This window comes from Centruroides vittatus, unplaced genomic scaffold, assembly GCF_030686945.1.
Source record: "Centruroides vittatus isolate TY-2023 unplaced genomic scaffold, ASM3068694v2 contig_5, whole genome shotgun sequence".
Taxonomy (NCBI): Eukaryota; Metazoa; Arthropoda; class Arachnida; order Scorpiones; family Buthidae; genus Centruroides; species Centruroides vittatus.
The window spans coordinates 1,293,836-1,315,613 of record NW_027122286.1 but is presented as its reverse complement, the minus strand read 5'-3'; the positions used below and the strand labels follow the sequence as shown (position 1 = coordinate 1,315,613).

The following is a 21,778-nucleotide window of genomic DNA, read 5'->3' as shown; positions in this document are numbered from 1 at the left end:
ATTTTTTCATGGAGTAAAACTACTTAAGATGCATTCAGAATTTTGGTTGGCACAATATGAAGGAATAATGGCACCAGAATATAAGGAAATTGAAAAAAAAATGATTTAATATAAAAAAATGCTGTTTGATGCAAATTGGTCCAATTAGGGCAAAGGTTCAAGTTCCATTAGACTGTTAACTGAAAATCAAATAATTAAAAATAAGTATTTAAAGTGGAAAATTTCAAAAGAAAAATATTTGACTTATTTCAAATTTTGCTTTTCAATATAACTCTCTTCTTATGTATAGTACACCACCTCTTCAGTATATCAGTCTGCCTTTGTTTTCACTTGGATCAGTTAGGATCTTCTCCATTTTTTCTAGGATGAAGGATAAACCTATTTGTTGTTAGTTTGCTAAATAAAAATTTTCTTGTGGTTTTTTTTTTTTTTTTGCTGATTAAAAGTTGAGTTTTCTTGCATTCTGGTCAGTATATCTATCGTCTAAATCATTAGGGCTCAGAGATAACAATTAAGGAAGACAAGAAAGATTAATGCAAAATTAGTTAAAGTATATTTATGGTCAATAGACAATAATAGACCACGTTAACTGTAAACAAGATTGGACAGCATGCTGATTGTTTAATGCGAGAGAATTCTTGTCATACAGGCATTAGATTACAACCAAATGTTGCTATATTTACAAGCGCTTCTGATGAGATTATTTTTGTCTTCTTCAGGTCAATAAATACTGTTAATATCCTTTTTCGAATACAAATATCGAATTATTCCAACAGTATTAACGCTTTGGAATAAAATCAAAGATGGAACAGAACGTAAAGAATTTAAATAAAACACGCGCGGTTGTAATGCACATGTGCAATAAGTTGCTGAAATGTGGAGCTAGATACGATGTCTTAAACTGTTGTATAAGTTAACCCACATAGGCGGCAAATCGAGTGTGGGGGTGTTGCACGGATTTAGTATGTCGGTAAGGAGGGCCTTCAAAATATATACAAGGTTTCTGTTATCACAATGCCTGAGCATCATTATCTGGCTCCACAACAGGGTGTGTTGGTGTTGCAACACCATTCTAGCTAGCTCAGTATCAGACTTGCCTGCCCTGATAGAATGCTGATGTTCAGAAATGCGACAGGACAACATTCTGGTTGTCGCACCAACATAGTGTGTACGAACACCAGAGGTTGCATTTTCCAATGGGATAGAATAAACCCCAGACCTTTCTAGTATGGAAACAGCATCCCTGTCCCCATCCCGCAGTATCGTTTTGTGGCCTCATCACTGTCCACATTTGCCGTATTTTTAGGCAGCATGCGCTCTTTCTTCCAATTTTTCCACGGCTAAATCTTAGGAGGTTGCTATGCAATGACAGGGATGCTGTTTCCATACTAGAAAGGTCTGGGGTTTATTCTATCCCATTGGAAAATGCAATCTCTGGTTTGCGCACACTATGTTGTCACACACACAATAATTTAAAATAAATGCAAAAGAAAGATGAATAATGGAAAGCAAATATTACTAATTTCAAACTGGTCATTAATGAATATTACTTATTTCAAACTGGTCATTAATGTTTTTTTCTTTCAATATTTTAAACAGTGCTAGTGCCTAGATTTGTACCTTTGTTTGTATCTACCTTTTTGTCTACTTGTTACTATAAACATTAGAAGTACTTGCTACATTTTTCTTCAAAACTCTTCTCTCAGCCAATGTTCTGTGATTTTTTTTTTTTTTTTTTTAATTTGGGGGGTATGCTTAATACTAAAAGCATTATAAATTTATATGATTTCAACTATATTTTTATATGAAAAATACTTAAAATATCACAAAACGATTGCAATGCAAAACACTGATAATCTTTGACCGATATGCCCGCTTGTATGCTGTATAGTTGCAATACAACACACTCTACAGATGATGGGACCAGTGGCGGGACAAGACCTAAATTTGATGTGGGCAAGATACATTTCGCGAGGCTTTCTGGTGGTGCAAGAAGATGGATTTTATAAAATAGAAAGCAGTTGAAACTTTCAAATTTTGATTCATTAAAATGCAAACTATATTTTTGACTAACATTAAAGAAAAATTTAAAAAAAAAAGAATTAAAGAAACAGAAATGTTCTCCTTTTAGCCTTACTGGACTCTTTAATAATTGTATCGTAATTCAGCTTAGATGCTATATACGCTTCAATAAATAAAACTGCCAAAGCTGAAAGTCTTTCCTGACCCATTGTATTTCTTAAATAATTTTTTCAAAATTTTTTAAGAAATACAATGAACTTTTAAAGAAAATTATTTAAGAAATACAATGAACTACAATTTAAAGGAACTTTTCAAAATTAAAACTAATAGTTTTAATTTTGAAAAGTTCCTTTCAGCGTAGGCAGTACTTGCCGGTATCCTTAACAAAATTCGAACGACAATGTAAATATTTGGGTAAATTTCTTTCAAGTTATTTTCTGTTATGTATTGGAGAAGCTGTTTCACATCTTTAATGAAGTTGGGTAAATTTGGGATCATTGTAATTCTTCACATAATTGGTAAGGTTGGAAGTCACTGCTCTCTCACCCACTTGCAGGACTGAGTGTAAATCTTGACAGTTTTTTAATATTTGCTATTTTGGAATATTTTTTAACCTGCTTAGATCATAGAGAAAATCAAAATTTTTAAAATGTTGGTTCAAAGACATAAATCTCGAATCTATATTGCTTATTATAGAATCAATCATGGGTTAAAAAAATATGTTTCATACCGGCTTTTGGGAGACTGTATAGGTTGATTGCTGCCTTCATAATCAAACATCCTTTTCTTTTTGGCTACTCTTTCATTTTTAAAGTTTTTTGGCGGTTCATAACTGCTATTCTCAATAAATTGATGAGCGTCAGACAAGCATTTTTTGAATCCAGCGTGAAAGTAACGTAAACAAACAGAATGGAAAATCCCCAACTCTGGCTGGCAGGGATTCCCTGCGATAGCAACACAACACCAGCAAATGTTGCTAGACTATATAAAAATAAATTTGATATGTCAATATATTTATCGTTTTATGACGAGTAAAATTTTTTCGTTGCGTTCACGGCTTTTAAGTAATGCATAAACCTTCGAGGTGCGAGGCCCCTCGGACCGCTAGGCCGTAGGTGGTGGCCCACATCACCCACGCCTTACACCGCTTCTGGATGGGACATTAAATCTCTTGGCGACACTTGACACCCATTCAACATGAGTGTCTCAGCGTTAGTATTGTAGTATGTATGGTACCATGAGGTGTCTGACTGGCCACTCCTATCATTAGATTCAATAGGCTTATGCTGCAGATATGGATGAATTAAAGCATATTTAGCAATTGTATTATTATTTATATGTTGGATACTTTCAAAGTTATTTTTTAAAATGATTTTCTAGCTTTATGTTAAGTTTTACTTTATTTATGGTTTTCATTATCTTGTCAAACATTATATCATGATTTTGATTCATTCTGTTACCGATAAATTGGTCCCCACCATTTATATAGCTATAGATAACTCTGGCACATGTGTAGAATGTCATTAGAGTTACTCAAGACTACAACAATTACACTTCATATCTCAAATTTGCATTGGCACATTTATACATCACTAGACTGAACATATTTTATTGGCAGAACCCTAGAGTTTCACAGAACACAAGTTGGGAATCTCTGGTATAGTCAAAGCAACAAGAGATTGCACTTGGTCAGTACAAACTATCCTCATTTTAAGGAAGATAGTGTGATTTTAGGGTTGCCATCCATTCTGCATTGGGCCGGTTTGACCGGCAATCTGTATTCTGTATATCTACATAAATATTAAAAGCAAAATGTTCCATCACCATTACAAAATTTGTGTTATTTGTGTGTAATGGTGATGGGACATTTTGCTTATTAATGCAAATTAATTTGATTTATAATTTTAAAATTTCAAAATAACTTTTAACCTATTTTTAAAAACATTGTTTTAATTTTCAATTGATTTGGCTTTAATTTAAATTAATTTGATTTTACTTTAAGTTTTGGTGTAAAGGCCAGAGTTTTAATTATTTTTAATAATTTTTATTTATTTAATTTTGCCTACATTTTTTTGAATCCCCTTACAGTTTTTTAAATTAATTGTAACTCTGTTTTTTCTTTTGGAATATAACTATAGAAATTGGTTTAGGGTTGTTTTGCACAAAAGATAATTAAATTTTAATTTTTTAGTAATTTCATTAATTTTTGTTTCATAAATTTGCCTGCTTTAAAAATTTTTAATTATAAGCAAGATAACATTGATTGAACTATCGGGCTATCTAGTTTCAAATTAAGGCTGGCAGTTGGAAAAAATATTTAAGTGTTGGCAAAACATTTTAAAATGTAAACAAAATTATATTTTAATTGAAAAATATTATATAAAATTATTTTTAATATTTAGTATGTTTACTTATAATGATAAAATGACTTGCTTATTATAACTAAGAAAGTTTTTATGATTCACAGACGATGCTGTAATACATAAAATTTTCAAATGCAATTTGCATGTTTTTGAGTAAAAGTAATTCTTTGCGCTAAGTTTAATCCTGTTTTGAGATTTTAAAACTTGATTTTTTTAAGATGAGTTGGTCTAGATACTTGTTGCTGAAGTGAATGAATTCAAAAAGTTAATTAACTCGTGGTGATGAAATTTGTTCAGATTGTTGCATCATTTGGCAAACTTCATTTAGTATTAAATACAATAGAGTTAAATCATTTACAAGACATGCTTGTTGCAAAAAGTGTGAAAAAAGTGCATCTTCTCATTTACTTTCCCCTCTCTCATCATTGCATTGGCCAACAAATTAGTTTTCAAAGATTGCGACCCTACATGACATGATGGGATAGTTTGTTGAGTAAAAAAGGAATTAGCTGTAATTTCTTCATGGATAGTGTTGCAATATTAACTTTATTGAAAATAAGCTTACAAATTTATTTCATAGTACACAATAAAAGCATGCTATCCACATATAAATAGAGAATTTTCATGTTTCTTTTGAGAGATTGATTCTGGATATCTCAATAGTTTTTCATTCTTAAGCTTGATGTTTATTAATTAATGAATGTACTGTGCTCATAATGTAAATAATTAATTTTTCTAAACTAAAACTTTAGAAAGTATTCAAAAGGATTGGAATTGGGAAAAATTTTGATATTGTCCCATTACTTATTATTATTAACAACTGTAATGGGGAAAAAAGGATGGGGTCAATAAAAGTTTAAGAATCCTTGAGGTGTCAACAGTGAAAAAAGTTTGGGGAGTGCTGTTTTAGATATTCAGATATTTTATATATTTTTATTGTATCAAAATTTGATTATAAAATGACAGTCCAATTCTTCATTAACCATGAAATTAATTTCAAAGTTACAGAGAGATGTTTTTAATATAAAAGCCTTATAATCAATGTAAAATAGCATTTATGTTGTTGAAAAATTTATTAATCATTGCATTGAAAAATTTTTAACTTTTTATATTAGGTAATCGATGTATAAGTGGTCAACAGCTAAGTCAGGATGGCCATGTAGTTAATGATTCCCATGCAGAAGTTGTTACGAGAAGAGGCTTTTTAAGGTATTATATTTTGATTAATTCAAATATTTTAATCGAATAAAATAACGTAAAAAAAGTACTTTATTTTTAGAAATAAATTTATTAACCTGCCATTCACTTACAATATTTTATTTTTCTAAAAATGTATTTCCTTATTTCTAAGGTGAACTTTTGTTTTACTTGTTTTTATTGGTCTAAAGTAGACATGTCTTAAAACCAATGGTATCTTATATTAACACTTCAAATAATATTTGTTTGAAGCAGATCACATGATGTGGATATGCACCAATAAATGTTTTCAGCTGTACTATTCAAATGGTCACATCAATTCAAATGAACATTGCTGATCTTGAGTATTTAATTTAATTAACTTTTAGTGTTTAAAATACTTTCAAGATGATGATAATGATATGAAATGTTAAAACAAATAGTTATTGTATATTCCATATAGAATGAAAACAGAATAGTGAAATAATGTGTTTCATAACATTTTATTTTTTTTAATTTGTTGTTAATTAACAAAACTTAATAAAACTACAGTAGAGCATCGATTATCCGACTCAATTGGGGACTGGGGTTGGTCAGATAACTGAAAAGTTGGATAACCGAAAAGTATGAAAAAATACATTATTAGTATAGTGTATTAGGCCTGGTTTAAATACTAGCCTCCCTGTCATGGTTGAGCCAGTGCTGCCAGCTAAAACATGCAAACATTTAACAAAAATAACATTAAAATAGCCAAGACACAACCAAATATTGTAGCGCCACATCACTAGCAGACATTTGAATTTGCCGACTAGAACGCGGTCGGTTAACTGATAAGTCGGTTAATTGGGGGTCGGATAATCTATGCTCTACTGTATTTAAAAATTTTTCCTTTAAAAATAAGTATTAAAACTTAATTTCAAACTCATAATTCATCATAGAATCAAGAAAATACAGTATTAAAACAATATATTCCATTTCTGTGTATTAGAAACTGTGTTCTGAGAAACTTTTTAATTATAAAAAATATTAGCATTTTTAATTTCTGATACAATGTTAAGAATAAATTTTGAATATAGGATAATACACCTATATTTTCTTATTCTAAATTTAAATTTAGGCCAATATTTAAAAAAAGAATAATTTATCAATATCATGAATACTATGAAAAAGTATTTATAAAGTAAAAGAATTTAAGCAAAGTTTCAGAGGTTCAAAATTTTGTACTGTTTCTTATTGGGTTATTCAGAAAGTAATTTCATTTTTTTTCTTTTTTTTGTGGAAAAAAAAACAATTCTCTTATAATATATAAATATTTTATTAAATTATATATTGACCATTTTGGTCAAATATCTGTTGTCATCTTTCTGGTAGTAGCATGATTCCTCGTTCATAAAAGTTTTGAACTTTGCTTACAAAAAACTGATCTAAGTGATTTTTGACATCCTTATTTGAAGTAAATGTTTTACTGTTTAAAAAATTTTGTAAAGATTGGAACAAGTAATAATCTGACTGTGCCAGATCTGCTGAATATGGTTGGTGTGGTAGAACATCCCATCCAAGCTGTAACAGTTTCTGATGAATTAACAATCTTGTGTCAGAGATCTGGCATTATCATAGTGAAACATTACACCTTTTCTGTTGATCAATTCTGGCTTTTTCTATTTGATGGAAAATTTTTATTTGAATATTTTTGAATATCTTTCTATCTTTTCTTTTTCTAATTTCCATAAAATGGACAAATTGATATCACTCAGTTTGTCCATTTGATGGCAATACACTTTCAAATCAATTGTGAAATTGTCTGGTAGAAGCTCCAAAACAAAAAAAAAATTCCCATAAGATCCCACCAAAGAGAGCATCTTTTTCTTTAAGAACATGTGGAACCTATATATCAAACTTTGAAATGAAACCAAGTCATTTCAATCGATCATAAACAGTTCAATTTGATAAATTTAATCTCAGTAATTTCTCATGATGTTATTCGGTGGTTTCCTTCAATCAGTACCTTTATTTTGTCTTCATCAGCTTCAACTAACCTTTAGAATGTGGTGCATCTTCAATATCGAAATTGCCAAAACAAAATTTTGTGAACCAGTTTTGGTACTCCATACATGCCACACAATTTTTTTTCTTGCTCAAACAGCATTTTTATTTTTTTGGTAATAAAAAAGCAAAATATGCTGAAAATGCTGCTTTCGATTTTCCATATTTGATGAGACACCAAAGAAAAAAAAAAAAACAGTTGCACAGAATCAAACAAAACTTTTTACAAATAAGCCTTGAAATGTCAGCTGTCAAAATATATAATGACAATATGGCTTAAAATGAAATTGGCAACTAAAAATACAACTAATTCCTCTAGTGGTAAAAAAATGAAATTACTTTCTGAACAACCCAATATTTCGTGACTTCACTGTGCATATAAAAATCAATAATTTCTGACTTAAAATAATTCAGAGAATAATTATTATTATTTTTTTTTTGTCAAATAGTTTTTGATTGATGTATTTGTATTCTATATCAATTTATAGATTTAAAATAAAAATAAATTTTGGTAAAAAACTACCACTAATCAAGAATTTCCTGTAAGTTAGAAAAATTTTAAATGGAAAATCTAGGTAAGGAGCAGTCCTTTGCAATAATGATTAATTAACATTAATGAAAATCAACAACTTTAGTGCCTTTGACCGGTGTGCTTCTCTCTTCTTTCTCTGTAAAACGCAAACGTTTTCGAACCTCGTTGGTTCTTCGTCAGGCGTAACGGAATTCTGTTCGACAAAATTTTAGAAAAAATTTGCATTCTGGAACGCTGTCGCGTGTAGCCGATGTCGTCATATTAGACTTGCGCGATGTGAGTATAGCGCTACGTCAGGGATCTGTTGAGAATCTGTTGAGAAGATTAAAAGGAGATCATCTTATCATCGGCTTGGGAAGCCTTTCTCAACAGATCCCTGACGTAGCGCTATACTCACATCGCGCAAGTCTAATATGACGACATCGGCTACACGCGACAGCGTTCCAGAATGCAAATTTTTTCTAAAATTTTGTCGAACAGAATTCCGTTACGCCTGACGAAGAACCAACGAGGTTCGAAAACGTTTGCGTTTTACAGAGAAAGAAGAGAGAAGCACACCGGTCAAAGGCACTAAAGTTGTTGATTTTCATTTATTTTCACTCCGGTGTTGTTCCTTTATATATTTTGATTAATTAACATTAAATTTCATTACATTTTTTAAAATTTTAGTATCCTTGACTTTATAGGAAACTAAGAGAAACTTTATAAAAAAAATTTAAAAATTGTGAGCTTGCATAAATCATCATGGAAAAAACAAAAAGAAGAAAGTTTTTAAACTACAGTAAAACTTCATTAATTCATAATAATTTAAAACATTGGATTTGTTTATTTTGATTTGGGCTTTAACAACTACTACTACTCTGAGATAGATGCATCAAGATATAATTTAGGAGCAATTAGAACAGGAATCACAAACAAAAATTAGCTTCTTTTTTAGCTTAAATTAGTAAATGTTGATAATGACAAGAATAGTGTTACTATTACTTTTTCATTGTAAAAGTTTATTAAACCACTGTATTTGTTCATTTAAAGTGCATAGTAAAATTTGACTTTAAGTATATATTTTTTGGACCATATAAAATACATTTGAGTAAAGTCTTTACTGTATGTTTGCAGAATGATCGCCATGCCAGTCTATCCGGGGAGACCATGAAATCAGATATTTCTGTATTGTAAAGACCGGCATACTGGTTTATCCTGGGGAATGCTGGCATGTTGGTTTAAGTGAGATTATACATCCCTCTCCAGAGGGTGCATTTAAAAAAAACTAACGAATTAAATCATATAAAAACTAAGGAGTTTTTATTTTAAAACTGTGAAACTGTCAGCATTACATCAAAAATTACAATTATATGTTTAATTTCTTCATTTTGTCTTCTTTCTAATGATGTAAAATACTTGTGGAATACTGAAAGTGTTTTTTGTGTGTATTTTATTGTTATTTCATTCAAAAATGCAAAAATAAACACATTAAATTTAAGAAACTCACTGTAAATTATCTCAGCTTACACTGATTAACATCAGCTTTGTGTGAAATTTGAAAGGAAGGTTTATTTTTAAGGTTGGGGTAGATGGTCAGTGTAGTCCATACTAACTACCACTACACCACCACCACCATCACCAATAAGTCATTACTTGTTTTATTGTCTTAAAATCAAGAAGAGCTTTTGTTTATAAGTCACTCTAATTACAATGTTGTTGTTTTATTGTATTTGGAAGAATGTTTACTTTAACATTTAATTAACAACTAATTTTGTTAGATTCAATTAATTTTATATTTTAGTTGCAGTTTAACTGGCATGCTGATAACTCTGGGATTTCTCGCATATATATGCAGCATCCAGTCATTTTGCGAAAATACAGTATTATTTTGAACTTTCACTAATTCAGACTAGGCTTTCCCCAATTAAGTCAGATTACTGATGTTTTACTGTAGAATTAATGTAAAAATTTTTGAAAACACTTTGAAATTATACTCAATTGTATAAATAATTTCAGGTATTTATATCAACAATTAAAAGCATACCACCAAGGAAAAGAAAATTCAATCTTTGAACTATGTGAAGATGGCAAAACTTTAAAGATCTGTAGTGAAATAACATTTCATTTGTACATTTCAACTGCTCCTTGTGGAGACGCTGCTCTTTTTGCACAGTAAGTTCTTTTTATATGAAAATCATAAAATTAAATTTAGATTTCAAGTAAAAATTCAATGAAAAATTTCAGAAAAAAAATTCACTTAAAATTTATAAATACAGTAGAGACTCATTAATCGGAACCCCAGTAATCGGAATCACCAGTAATCGGAACGATTTTCAGTTGGACTGTGTCGTGCTGAATCGAACGTTTTTGATACTAAATTTACTTCTAAAGTATAATTTTCATGTTTTTATATTCTTCAATATATTTATTTTGTTTGTACAAAATGCAGAAATAATTTAACGATACAGTAGCCTCGATTATTATTATAAAAATTTTCATTAGGCTTAAAATCGACGAAAATTCAACACGAAGTGACACGCAATGGAGAAAAATTTGAACATCGGACAGGTTAATATATTTATTTGCACATAATCGGTTATCGGAACAAATCACTAATCTGAACAACCCCAGTCCCCAATTGATTCCGATTTTCGGTTCTCTACTGTATTAGTTAGAAACATTGCTCTATATACCTTTAATTATTCTAATATATAATAATTAATTACAATAATATAAATTTTTACTACATATTTTTTCAAAATATGTATTTAGTTGATAAAACACAATATTAAATTTTAAAAAATTTATTAGGATGATGGATTATGAAGGTTTGATTTGATTTTCTAAGTACCAAGTTTTTTCCCTTTCATTCTGGATTGCCTATGTTAATACATTGTCACAGTCATAAAAAGAAAAATTCTAATATTAAAACTTTTAATTTAAATACATTCTGATTGAAATTAGGAAAATTTGAATTTGTTAGAATTTGAACTGATTGTCACCATCTTAGAGAACAATAATTTTTATATTTTTCTTAATTGATTTTGCCATTATTTTGATTAGGAAATTTAATCAAGTAGGTTTGCTTGTTTTGTTAAGTTATGGCAATGCAACACTTGGGCGATCTGCCTAAGGGGATGCCTATCAGGAAGTCTTTTTAAGGGTAACTGGTCCCTATTCAGGCATTACAGATGTGGAGAAAACTTGGAAAACTCCGTGTGGCTATCCTGTTTTGGTGAGGCACGAATCCATGACCAAATTCTCAGTGTTCAGGGAATGGAACCACTTGGCCACTGGTGGGTCTTAATCAAGTAGGACCAGAAGCAGAAAGAAAACTGTGAAACTCCAAAGAAGGCAATGGGAAGCCATTTTGATGTTTTCTTCAAGATTTGTCATCATGAAGAGGAACAATCAAACAATGGTCTCTAGTCCTAGACAACCCTTAAAGGCAGTAGGGCTGTGGAATCAGAGTCGTGGAGTTTTGGTGTTTGACTCGGAGTCATCAAAAAATCTGCTGACTCTGACTCTGACTCCTTTTTACTCCCCAAGTTGTTATGTATAAATACAAAGTTCAACATCACCTAAACACTGGTGAAATCAACACTTCTGGAACCTGTTACCGGTGTGCTTTGTGAAAATACAGACTTATCACAGATGCTTTCAAACTTTTGAATAGTTCTTCTTCAGGTGAAATCCGATGGAATGCTTTAAAATGGATCGTGAATATTCAAAAAACAAATTGAATGCCTGTTTTACAGAATCCGTTGCAACAGGTATACATGTTCATGTGTGGATGGGGTAATTAAGGGTTGGCGTCTGAGGGCCTGCCAGGTTACTGATGATTTCACCATCGCATGCTCGTTGCAATGGATTTCATAAAACAGATGATTGATTTGTTTTTTGAATATTCACATTCCATTTTGAAGTGTTCCATCGGATTTCACCTGAACAAGAACTGTTCAAAAGTTTGAAAGCATTTGTGATAAGTCTGTATTTTCACAAAGCACACTGATAACAGGTTCCAGAAGAAGTGCTAATTTCACTCCGGTGTTTAGATGATGTTGAACTTTGTATTTAACATTTAGCTTTTCCAGCTAATTCATATCATAAGAAGCTCTTAACCCTCATTAGGACTAGGGTCAAACTACAATTTCTGATGGAATGCAAAAGGAACAGATTATTGCCTATGTCATTCTTTCGTATATGCCTCCCTCTTGGCAATGAACCTCTTCTTAACAAGGTCAGGCTAATGTGCCTTAACAGGGCCATTCGATCCTCCAGGAAACAGGTTTTCTCTAACCTGAAGGAACTGATTGAGATTGAAGACTCCTTATTTCGTAGGGATCCTAAAATATGTGCAAGAAAATGCCAGGTTAGTTCCCATCCATAAATGACTGTGTGCCAACCTACAGAGACCTTACCACAAGAAGCTGCAATGGATATTAAAATTTCAAATATCCAAGAGTAGCCAACACCCATCATTTCTGTTCATTGTATGGGATAACATACACCTAAGTTTGTCATGGATGTACTTAAGGATGGCCTGACATTTGCACCTCCATCTCTAAGAGCAGGGACTAGAGACCTCATTCCGGACTTGGAGTTCCTAATAAAGAGTCTACCTGACACTCAAAAAGAGTACTATAGATGGGTAGCCAAGCTAAAAAATACAAAAAGCTAAAGAGCAACTGGGGGTAGCAGAGCTCAGAAATAAGCTAAGACATACTAGTGAATGGGTGTGATGGAACGAGATCACTCACTAGAGCTGGTAAGTCTAGGATGATGGTTCTCATGAAACGTAGCTCCTGCCAGCAAGGATTAAAGGAATACATCAATATTACCCAATGTGAGAGAGAAGATAAAGATTTTGTTGACAAGCTGCAAGCTAAAGTCAAGTGCTTTGCAAACTCTAAGTTAGCCAAACACCTGGCATTGGGCAACAAAGTAGTAGATTCCCCAGCCACACCTAGGCTTTTTGCCTTCACCAAGATGCACAAAATGGGCTAGCAACTACGTCCGATAGTGGATGAAGCCAGGGCACCCACATGCAAGCTAAAGAAGGCTACCCACCACCTACTATCTCCACATCTGGAAGTCTACCCTCATGATCATATCATTGATAATCCTGTAAACCTCATTCATCTCCTACAGGATCTATGCTCATTACTGCAATTTATTACAGTCTTTGACTTCAAATCTCTTTACCCTTCCGTAGATGAAGGAAACTTCAGTGGAGTTTCCTCCATCCTTTTGCTCCCTTGCTTACTTTGGTTCAAGACCAGACTCTACACCAACAAGTGCTAGAAATGGCCCATCTCATCTGTTACAATTTGATCTTTGCTTTTAATGGTACTGTTTACAAGCAGAAAAGAGGAGTGCCCATGGGTAACCCGGTGTCTGGAGACCTTTGTGAAATGATCATTAAACAGCTTGAGCACAAGGTCCTCCCACCATTCCTCCCAAGCATTCTACTTTATAAGAGATACATAGACGACATTTTCATCATGTGGAAGACGATGCTGGATTTGTCGTCTTTCATATAAGCCATTAATAACAATCCATATGGCCTAACAATAGGAGTTGAGCAAACTAGCAACACTGAGATCCATTTTCTGGACATAAGCATTAGAGTGGAAGGGTCTACCATTCGCACATCAGTATACTGCAAACCATGTGCATCTTCTACATACATACCTGTGGGTTCGTGTGACCCATTCTCGTATAAGACTGTAGTGTTTGATGCTCTAGTTAGAAGGGCATTTTCCCATTCATCCACCGTGCAAGCCCTAGCCACCGAGTTAACTCACATTAAGAAGATAGAAACCAGACACGGGTACCCTAATCTAATGCACCATTTAATTGAGCAACATCACTGCTCATAATGCACACCCACCACAAATACAAGGGCCAGCATTGATCCTAACAGTCTAACATGTGTCCTGATCACATTTAACCTGTATATTAAGGCAGTGTACACAGATTGCCAACAAACATCATATGCAGATAGCATACAGGAGATGTCCAACAATCTTTGACATTCTCTGAAATGGAAAAGACTCTCCAGATCATAAGACTTCCTGGTGTCTACTCCATCCCGCTTAAAGACAACAGATGGGACAAAGGCTTGATATATATTGATTTCACTAAATGCTCTTTAAGTAACTGAATAAGAGAACACAGAGCGGACCTTCAGCATGGGCTGAAGCTACTGCCCTTGCCATGTATGCTTTGGAGCTAGACATCGATGCGGAGTTTGACAAGGCTGATATCCTCATCAGTACTCCCACTCCCCACCAGGAGCATCTTAAATGGCTGGAAGTCATAGTCATTCATAGAGCTAGCCACAGGACCATCTGTGTCAAGCGGAAGGAGGAGATTAATCTATCGGTAGTCTGGCAGGCGCTCATAGACACAGACTCTTAATTCCCACCATCCACACATGAATGTACACACCTGTCACAACAGATTTCGTAAAACAGGCATTCAGTTTGTTTTTTGAATATTCATGTTCCATTTTGAAGCGTTCCATCAGATTTCGCCTGAAGAACTGTTCAAAAGCTCGAAAGCATTTGTGATAAGTCTGTATTTTCACAAAGTATACCAGTAACAGGTTCCAGAAGTGTTGTTATGTATATAAAAACAGAAAAGTATTGGAATCATGTCAAATTTGACCCTCCGGGTTTTTGCAAATCTACAAGTTTGGAGACCTGAACTCAAAAAATGTTAAATAAAGGGGAAATTCGTGTGTGTGTTGGCATCTAATTTGTTTAATTTGTTTATTCTCTGTTCCGAGACATTAAACAATATCTCAGAATGGATAAAGTTTAAGAAACTAAATTTGGCACAGTAGCTGGGTATAAAGGGGCATTAATGCTATTAAATTTTGGTTCTTAATTAAAGGTCGCCAGCTTGTACCCATAAGGGTCACAGGAATCCGCCGGTATATATGTCAGGAAGTTGGAGATCTTGCGGTAAATGGAAATGTTTAAGCCGTTTCCTCCAAATTTAATGCTTAAGTCCAGGAAGTGTACTGAGGCATCGCTATGCTGCTCCAGCTCGACAGTGAGGCCATATGGGTTGTCGTTGACCCGTTCTATGAATAGATTGATGTCTGGGTCTTTTATCATGATGTCATCAACGTAACGTGTATACAAAACGACATTGTGGTTGTAACCTGGAATTGTCCTCTCTTCCAATTGTCTGATGATGAATTCACAAAGGTCGCCTGAATTACTTGGAGGAATTACTTATACCCAGGGCAGAGACATACCCATGGGTATGTCTCTGCCCTGGGTATAAGTAATTCCTCCAAACCAAAATACCGAACTGTAGCATATTATATGCGCTAACTCTAGTATCCGTGTAATCTCTCGTCGTCCACATATTGGAAAAGAAAGTCTCTGAGCATGCATGCAAAAACAAGGCGGTAACTCAATGGATGGGTATAACGACCGAAAATCCATGATGGAGGCGTGACCCGAACGTTCCATATGCCTGAAGGTTTCTACCAACTCCATGGAACCGGATATCGAGTACTGGTATCCTTGCAAGTGTGCTGATAAGATGTTGTGTAGCGCCACTTCCAACTTGCGAGTGGGGGCAATGGCCTTCTCCACCAGTGGTCTGAACTTACGTCCTTGCTTATGGGTTTTTGCAAAGGCAAAGAGTTTGGGTGTGTCTGGGGCGTCCACAACAATATCTTTCATACCAAGTTTCTCCGCCAGTTTCGATTTGGAGAGGCGTTTAATTCGTTTAACGTTCAGGGCTCTCGTCAAAAGGGTCCACACCTACTGCTCGACACGGGAGGCGTTGGAACAAGAAACGAGGTACCTACAGGAAGTGGTGGCACGACATGGCTACAACAGAGTAATACAGAAGCTAGAGAGGCAATTTTTGGCTGGTATCCCTCCTTCTCTGCCCTGTAATGGAGATAATGGACAACCGGCCCAACAAATCGCACCAGTCACGTACAACCCGGTTTTGGCATCCATATATAAAAGAATTGCGAAACAGCAGGGAATGCGTTATAGCGTACAGACGACTCCCCTCTACATTTCAACTCCTACGCAATGATAAGGATAGGCCGGCCATGGACAAACTACCAGGAGTGTACGCAGTGCCTCTAACAGACCATAGATTTAACAGAGAATTACTCTACATTGGTGCCACGAAACGAGCGGTAGGTGTTAGATGGAAGGAACATCAGCAGGACATTAGGCATGGCAGAGCCAACACCTCACTATTTGTATATGCGTCAGATCCAGAAATCACGGCAGACTTTACGAACGCCAAGCTCCTCGTCACCACACCGTACACAGACCACCTTAGATGGCTGGAACAGATAGAAATATATGCAAGGCCTTCCAGTCGTCTCAACCAATCAATTCTAGAGATGAGGTAACGTTATCTTTGGTGTGGCAAGCCCTACTACAGAGGGAGGAGACGGAGTAAAGAGGCAAAGTGATCTATGGTGCTGCTTTGGGACCTCTCGTTTCCGAGAGATACGAACCCCTTGAGAAAAATTGTTATTTAAATGTTGCATTGACCATCTACGTAACAAGTGATCATTACGTAGTTGTTTTAAAATTTTTTAATTTTTTGAATTTGGTTGGCATGCAGTTCATGTTAGATTCGGAATTCGATAATTCAAATTTTCATCTGGAACACAGCTGGTCTTCGTTATAACCGTTCGTTAAAAAGAATATAGCTTGAGGATGGACCCAGAGATGGATCCGAAAATGTTTGCTTACAAACTTTGAGCATACTCTCACCGTTTATAAGGTTTTAAGAAGATTCATTGTCTTAAAAACATAAAAAAAATTTTTTCAATGTTACATATATAAATTTTTTAGCTAAAAAATTTATATAGAAATTCAACTATGTCAGTATGTAGAATTTAACTCTTGAATTTCATTATTTTAAATGAATGTAGCAAAATAAAATATAAACATAATTTATTAAAATTCAGAAAGTAAAAAAATAATATAAATTTTTAATTCTACAAAAATATATATTTCATAGTAATTCAAAATCTGAAGATCAGGGAGAACCATCTGAAGCTAATGATGGGCAACATCATCCAGTCTATAACAACAGTAAGCATGGATTATTGAGGTCTAAGATGGAGGGAGGTAAGTTTGTAAAATCTTTTAAAATACTATATTAGGCTGTTGAGAAAATCACAAATATTCAATTATTTATATAGGAAGGAGGATCTAAAATTTTTATATAAATTATATATTACACAAAACTTCTATTGTCAGTAATACAAAAATTGTTTTATTAGTCGAAGAAGAAATAAACCTTAGTTCTTTAATATATCTCAAATTAATTTTTGAGGGTTATGATTTGGAAAAAAGCATGTGTGCGCACGTGTGTGCACATCAAAACAAAAAAAAATAATAATAATAATAATTTTTAACCAAATAAAATATTTTTTAACTTCAAACAACACATGAAAAATGACTTTACTGGATTTTGGAGTTGTAATGATTGTGAGTACTCTGTATTTTTATTTTCTGAAACTTAAAAAATTTGTTTAACTTACTCTAATATTTTTGACAATTAAAACGAATATGTTAACATTTTTATTTATGTAGGAAAATATAAAATTAAATCATTATTTTAAAATGTCTTTTACAATATAAATTGTCTAAAAATATTTCTTACAATGAAATAAGAAATTCTGTAATTAAAATTTGTTTGAAATTTTTCTTCAATAATAATAATAATTTCTATTTTTTTATAGTCAATAAACTAATTTTAACTATGTTGTTTAAATCTACATTTTGTTGCCTGATATAACATACTTTAAACCATAAACAAAAATTTGTCTCAGTAGCTGATTATAAAAAATTCAGTCTACTCCAGACAGTATGACAGGCTAGATTCTTTTGGCTTAGTCTGCCACATCAATGTGCTGAAGTAAAAGAATATGAACATTTGTGATGATGATTTTAATAATGTTCCATGGTAACGCTTACATGAAATGTGGATTTTCCATCAACAAAGAATGCTTAATGGAAAACCAAAATGAAAAGACCCTTTTAGTTTACAGGTATGATAGTCATGTCAGCTGGTAGATTGGGGAAATTGGATTTATCAAAACAGTTGATCCATGCAACTTAGAATGCAGCCCAGTGGTACAAGGAAGCTATGGTAGTTCTTAAACTGGAAGAATAAAGAAAGAAAACAAATGGAGTAAGAAATTGATGGCTGTAGAAATGGTGAGAGTGTTATAGAAAAAGATGATGATAATTCTTGTAGAAGCTAAGAAGAATATTGGGACATTAATGAAAGAATTCAAAAAAAGGAATGATTTTATTCTATATTTAATAAAGCATATGATTATTTTGTTTATTTTGTGATATTTACTCATAATTTGAAAAACATGTTTTGGATTTACACTATAAGATGGACAATGTCAATTTGAATTCCCATATTGTAATAAATTATAGTAAGCCATGTAGAATCAATATGATATACAATCTTTTGCATAGTTTGAAGCAAGACTATGTGAATTGAGTAATCAAAATGAAAAAATTAATCATGCTTCATAATAAAGGAAATTGAACAGCCTTACAACTGTTCAGTTTCATTTGGTAATGTCAAATAAACTAAGAACTGTTTTTAATTTCTGCAGTGAGTTGTTTCAGTCAGTCAGGGAAAAGTGTAGGTTTTCATCCTGTAAAAACCTGAAAATTTCAGGGAAATTGAAAATTATTGGACACCTGTAAAGACATTATCAAATCTTTGTTCTGTATGTTTCAGTACATAACTCAAAAGAGATGTATCTTTACAGGGTAAAGCAAAAAGAAATATTTAGTAATAATAATGTTAAAATTTAATTAGATTTTTACATACAGAGGAGTTCCAAAGTCAGTTAATTGAAATATATTTAAAGCATAATTAAAACCTGTTTGGTGGTTATCACAATCACCAACAATAACATGTAGCTGGTGATTGTAATAACCACAATTATATCACCATCACTTTAATGAAAAAGTAAATTACAAATAATAAATATATAGTTCCAAACTGATTTCAACCATTCTTAATAATCTTAAATATGTTTCAATTAACTAGTTTTAGACTACCCTGTACGTAATGAATTTTATATTTGTTTTTTTTTTTTAAATAAGATTTATTATATGACTGACTACTAGAAATAATAGTGACACAGAAGTTATAAATAATAATTTGTTACCTAAAATTCATAAGCAAACAGACAGTTGAAATAATCAAAAAATAGTAATTTCAAAACCATAATTGGTTACTGCATTAGAAAGCAAAATTAATATTATAACCAGTTTAGTGAGAATTGAACTATATTGAATATCTCTTCTGAAGCAGTTTATTCAGAGATATTGTATATCTTTGAATAAACTGCTTAATGTCTATTTTTGTTATGAACAAATAAATTAAAAAATTCTTGTAAATTAAAAAACATTGCTTCTAAATAAAAATTTAAAAAAATTAATTTTTTTAAACATAGGTGAAGGTACCATTCCTATTGATATACAGCACAGGTTTCAGACCTGGGATGCTATTCTGACTGGTGAAAGGTTACGGACTATGTCATGTAGTGACAAAATAGCTCGTTGGAATGTTCTTGGTTTACAAGGTGCACTACTGAGTCATTTTCTGCAACCAATTTACCTAAGCTCTATTACTCTAGGTATGTAATAATTAGAGTTTCTCATTTCCCGGTCTTTTGCTTGTCCTGGGATTTTGGGATAAAAGTGAACTGTTTCCCAGGGTCCCAGGAAATCCCAGGACAAAATTAATTATTTTTAAGATATACAAGATATCCTGAAATCAAATGATAAAATTATTTTTCGTTTTTAAAGTAATTTAATACATTCTGTAACCTCCAAAATCATATTAATAATGCTGTGTAAGATATATATTAAAAATTACCTTTGAATTATATAGAAATTTTCACAAATAGAAAAAATTTATTAAAGTTTGCTGGAAACTGCATATAACAACAACATTAAATAGAACGTGCTCAGCAAAAGATTAGACAATAACCAAACACCTTTATTGTTGCCGAGAGAGTTTATTTAAAACAAACATTTTCGACCTATTCCATAGGCCATTGTTAGGTTGAAAACGGACAATTGGAACATTTCCCTTCCACAAGATCGAAAATTTAAATTTCAAAAAAACTGTCAACGGATTAAAAAAAAATAACATACGAGTAATGTATAAAAATATATATAATAAAAACAATAATAAAAATAAACTCAGAAATACTACTAAATATAACTATCAACTAATACTACTTTGAACATTAAAATTTAACATGTAAATTATGAGTTTCTGGCAGACTTTTTAACAATATACTTCTAGGCCGATGGTAGGTCTTCTGTGTTCCTTGCATTTATACATGCCTCTTCTAGTTTGCTCTTATAAATCTCTATTTTCTCAGCGGTCTTTGCTAATGTTGGGGAGCTCACTGGTTTGATAATGTCCGCTTCATCCCATTTAACTACCAAGCCTTGGGTCTGAGCCATCTGAGATAATACTGTTGTATTGGAACTCTTTCTAATGTTATACTTGTGCTCCCTACCCTATTCACACTGTACATTTTAAGCGGGATTAAGATTTAAGCAGAATTAAGTTAAGTCGCATTGTCGAAAACAAGATTAACTACTCGTTCACACAAGGTAATTAAAGCGAATTATTCATTTAGCCCTTAAGTGGGTGTACTCAATATTACATTTTAAATAAAATCAAACTTTTGCTTATTTTTCATAAATCATCATAAATTAATTTATATTAAGTAATTTAAATTATAAATAACTTATTTAAAGAGCATAAGACGTTAGTTAGGAATTATTAATATTTATTATCAGTGATGTCGTTGTCGTTGGCAGCACGATTCTCTCAATGTTTATATCACTTTAGCGATAGAACTGTGATAAGAATGGATTTTTGACACAAATTTATATATATATTTTTTTTCGTAAACAAGAAATTTATATTATCATCTAAACTTCTTGTACCGAAGCGGCATATACATGCTAACAGAGAAGAGTGTCATTTGTTCGAACATTTGTACCTGCACATCTGCTTCTGATATTATTTTTGAACTTGTGGCGTACCTCGTGGAAAGCTTGAAGCGACTTAAGCTCCTTTGAGAAAGCGATTTAAGCTGAGCTGGTTGTTGGTAGTTAAACCGGTTTAACGTTAAGTCAGTTCCATTCATATTTCATACCTTAAGCTGGCTTAAAATGTACAGTGTGAATAGGATATTACACCCAAATTCCTTGTTGTAACGCCGATATATTCTTTCCTAATTCCCAGCTGTGCGTTTTCGTATGGAATCTTATACGCACCTGCTTTTTCTTCCTTCCTAATGTTATCCTTGTCATTTCTTAAAATTTTATACAGGTTTGGGGCTCTTTTTAGAATTATTGTTGACACTTTGCAGTCTGCAATTTCTTTCATAATGCTTTTTACATTTATGTTACAAGTGAATTTTGTGATTTTACCAGGACCTTGTTTTGAGCCCCTTGTTATGCTCATCTCGCACCTTCTAACAATTCCTGTTATTGTGTCTTTTTTGTACCCTATGGCTTTGGTTACTTGTAGAATTCTGTCAATTTCCTTTGCTCTGTCCATAACGTTGTCACAATATAGAAAGGCCTTTCTG

The 21,778-nt window shown here is 32.7% G+C and overlaps 1 protein-coding gene across 1 annotated transcript in view; it reads left to right on the top strand.

Annotated features, from left to right (window-relative positions):
* LOC136978208 (uncharacterized) overlaps positions 1–21,778 on the top strand; it is a 175,635-nt gene that overhangs the window by 132,116 nt on the left and 21,741 nt on the right. Inside the window, exons 9-12 of the mRNA XM_067273865.1 lie at positions 5,501–5,594; positions 10,135–10,290; positions 17,140–17,249; positions 19,613–19,795. Coding sequence (XP_067129966.1) covers positions 5,501–5,594; positions 10,135–10,290; positions 17,140–17,249; positions 19,613–19,795 — 543 coding nt within the window. The remainder of the gene's footprint in view (positions 1–5,500; positions 5,595–10,134; positions 10,291–17,139; positions 17,250–19,612; positions 19,796–21,778) is intronic.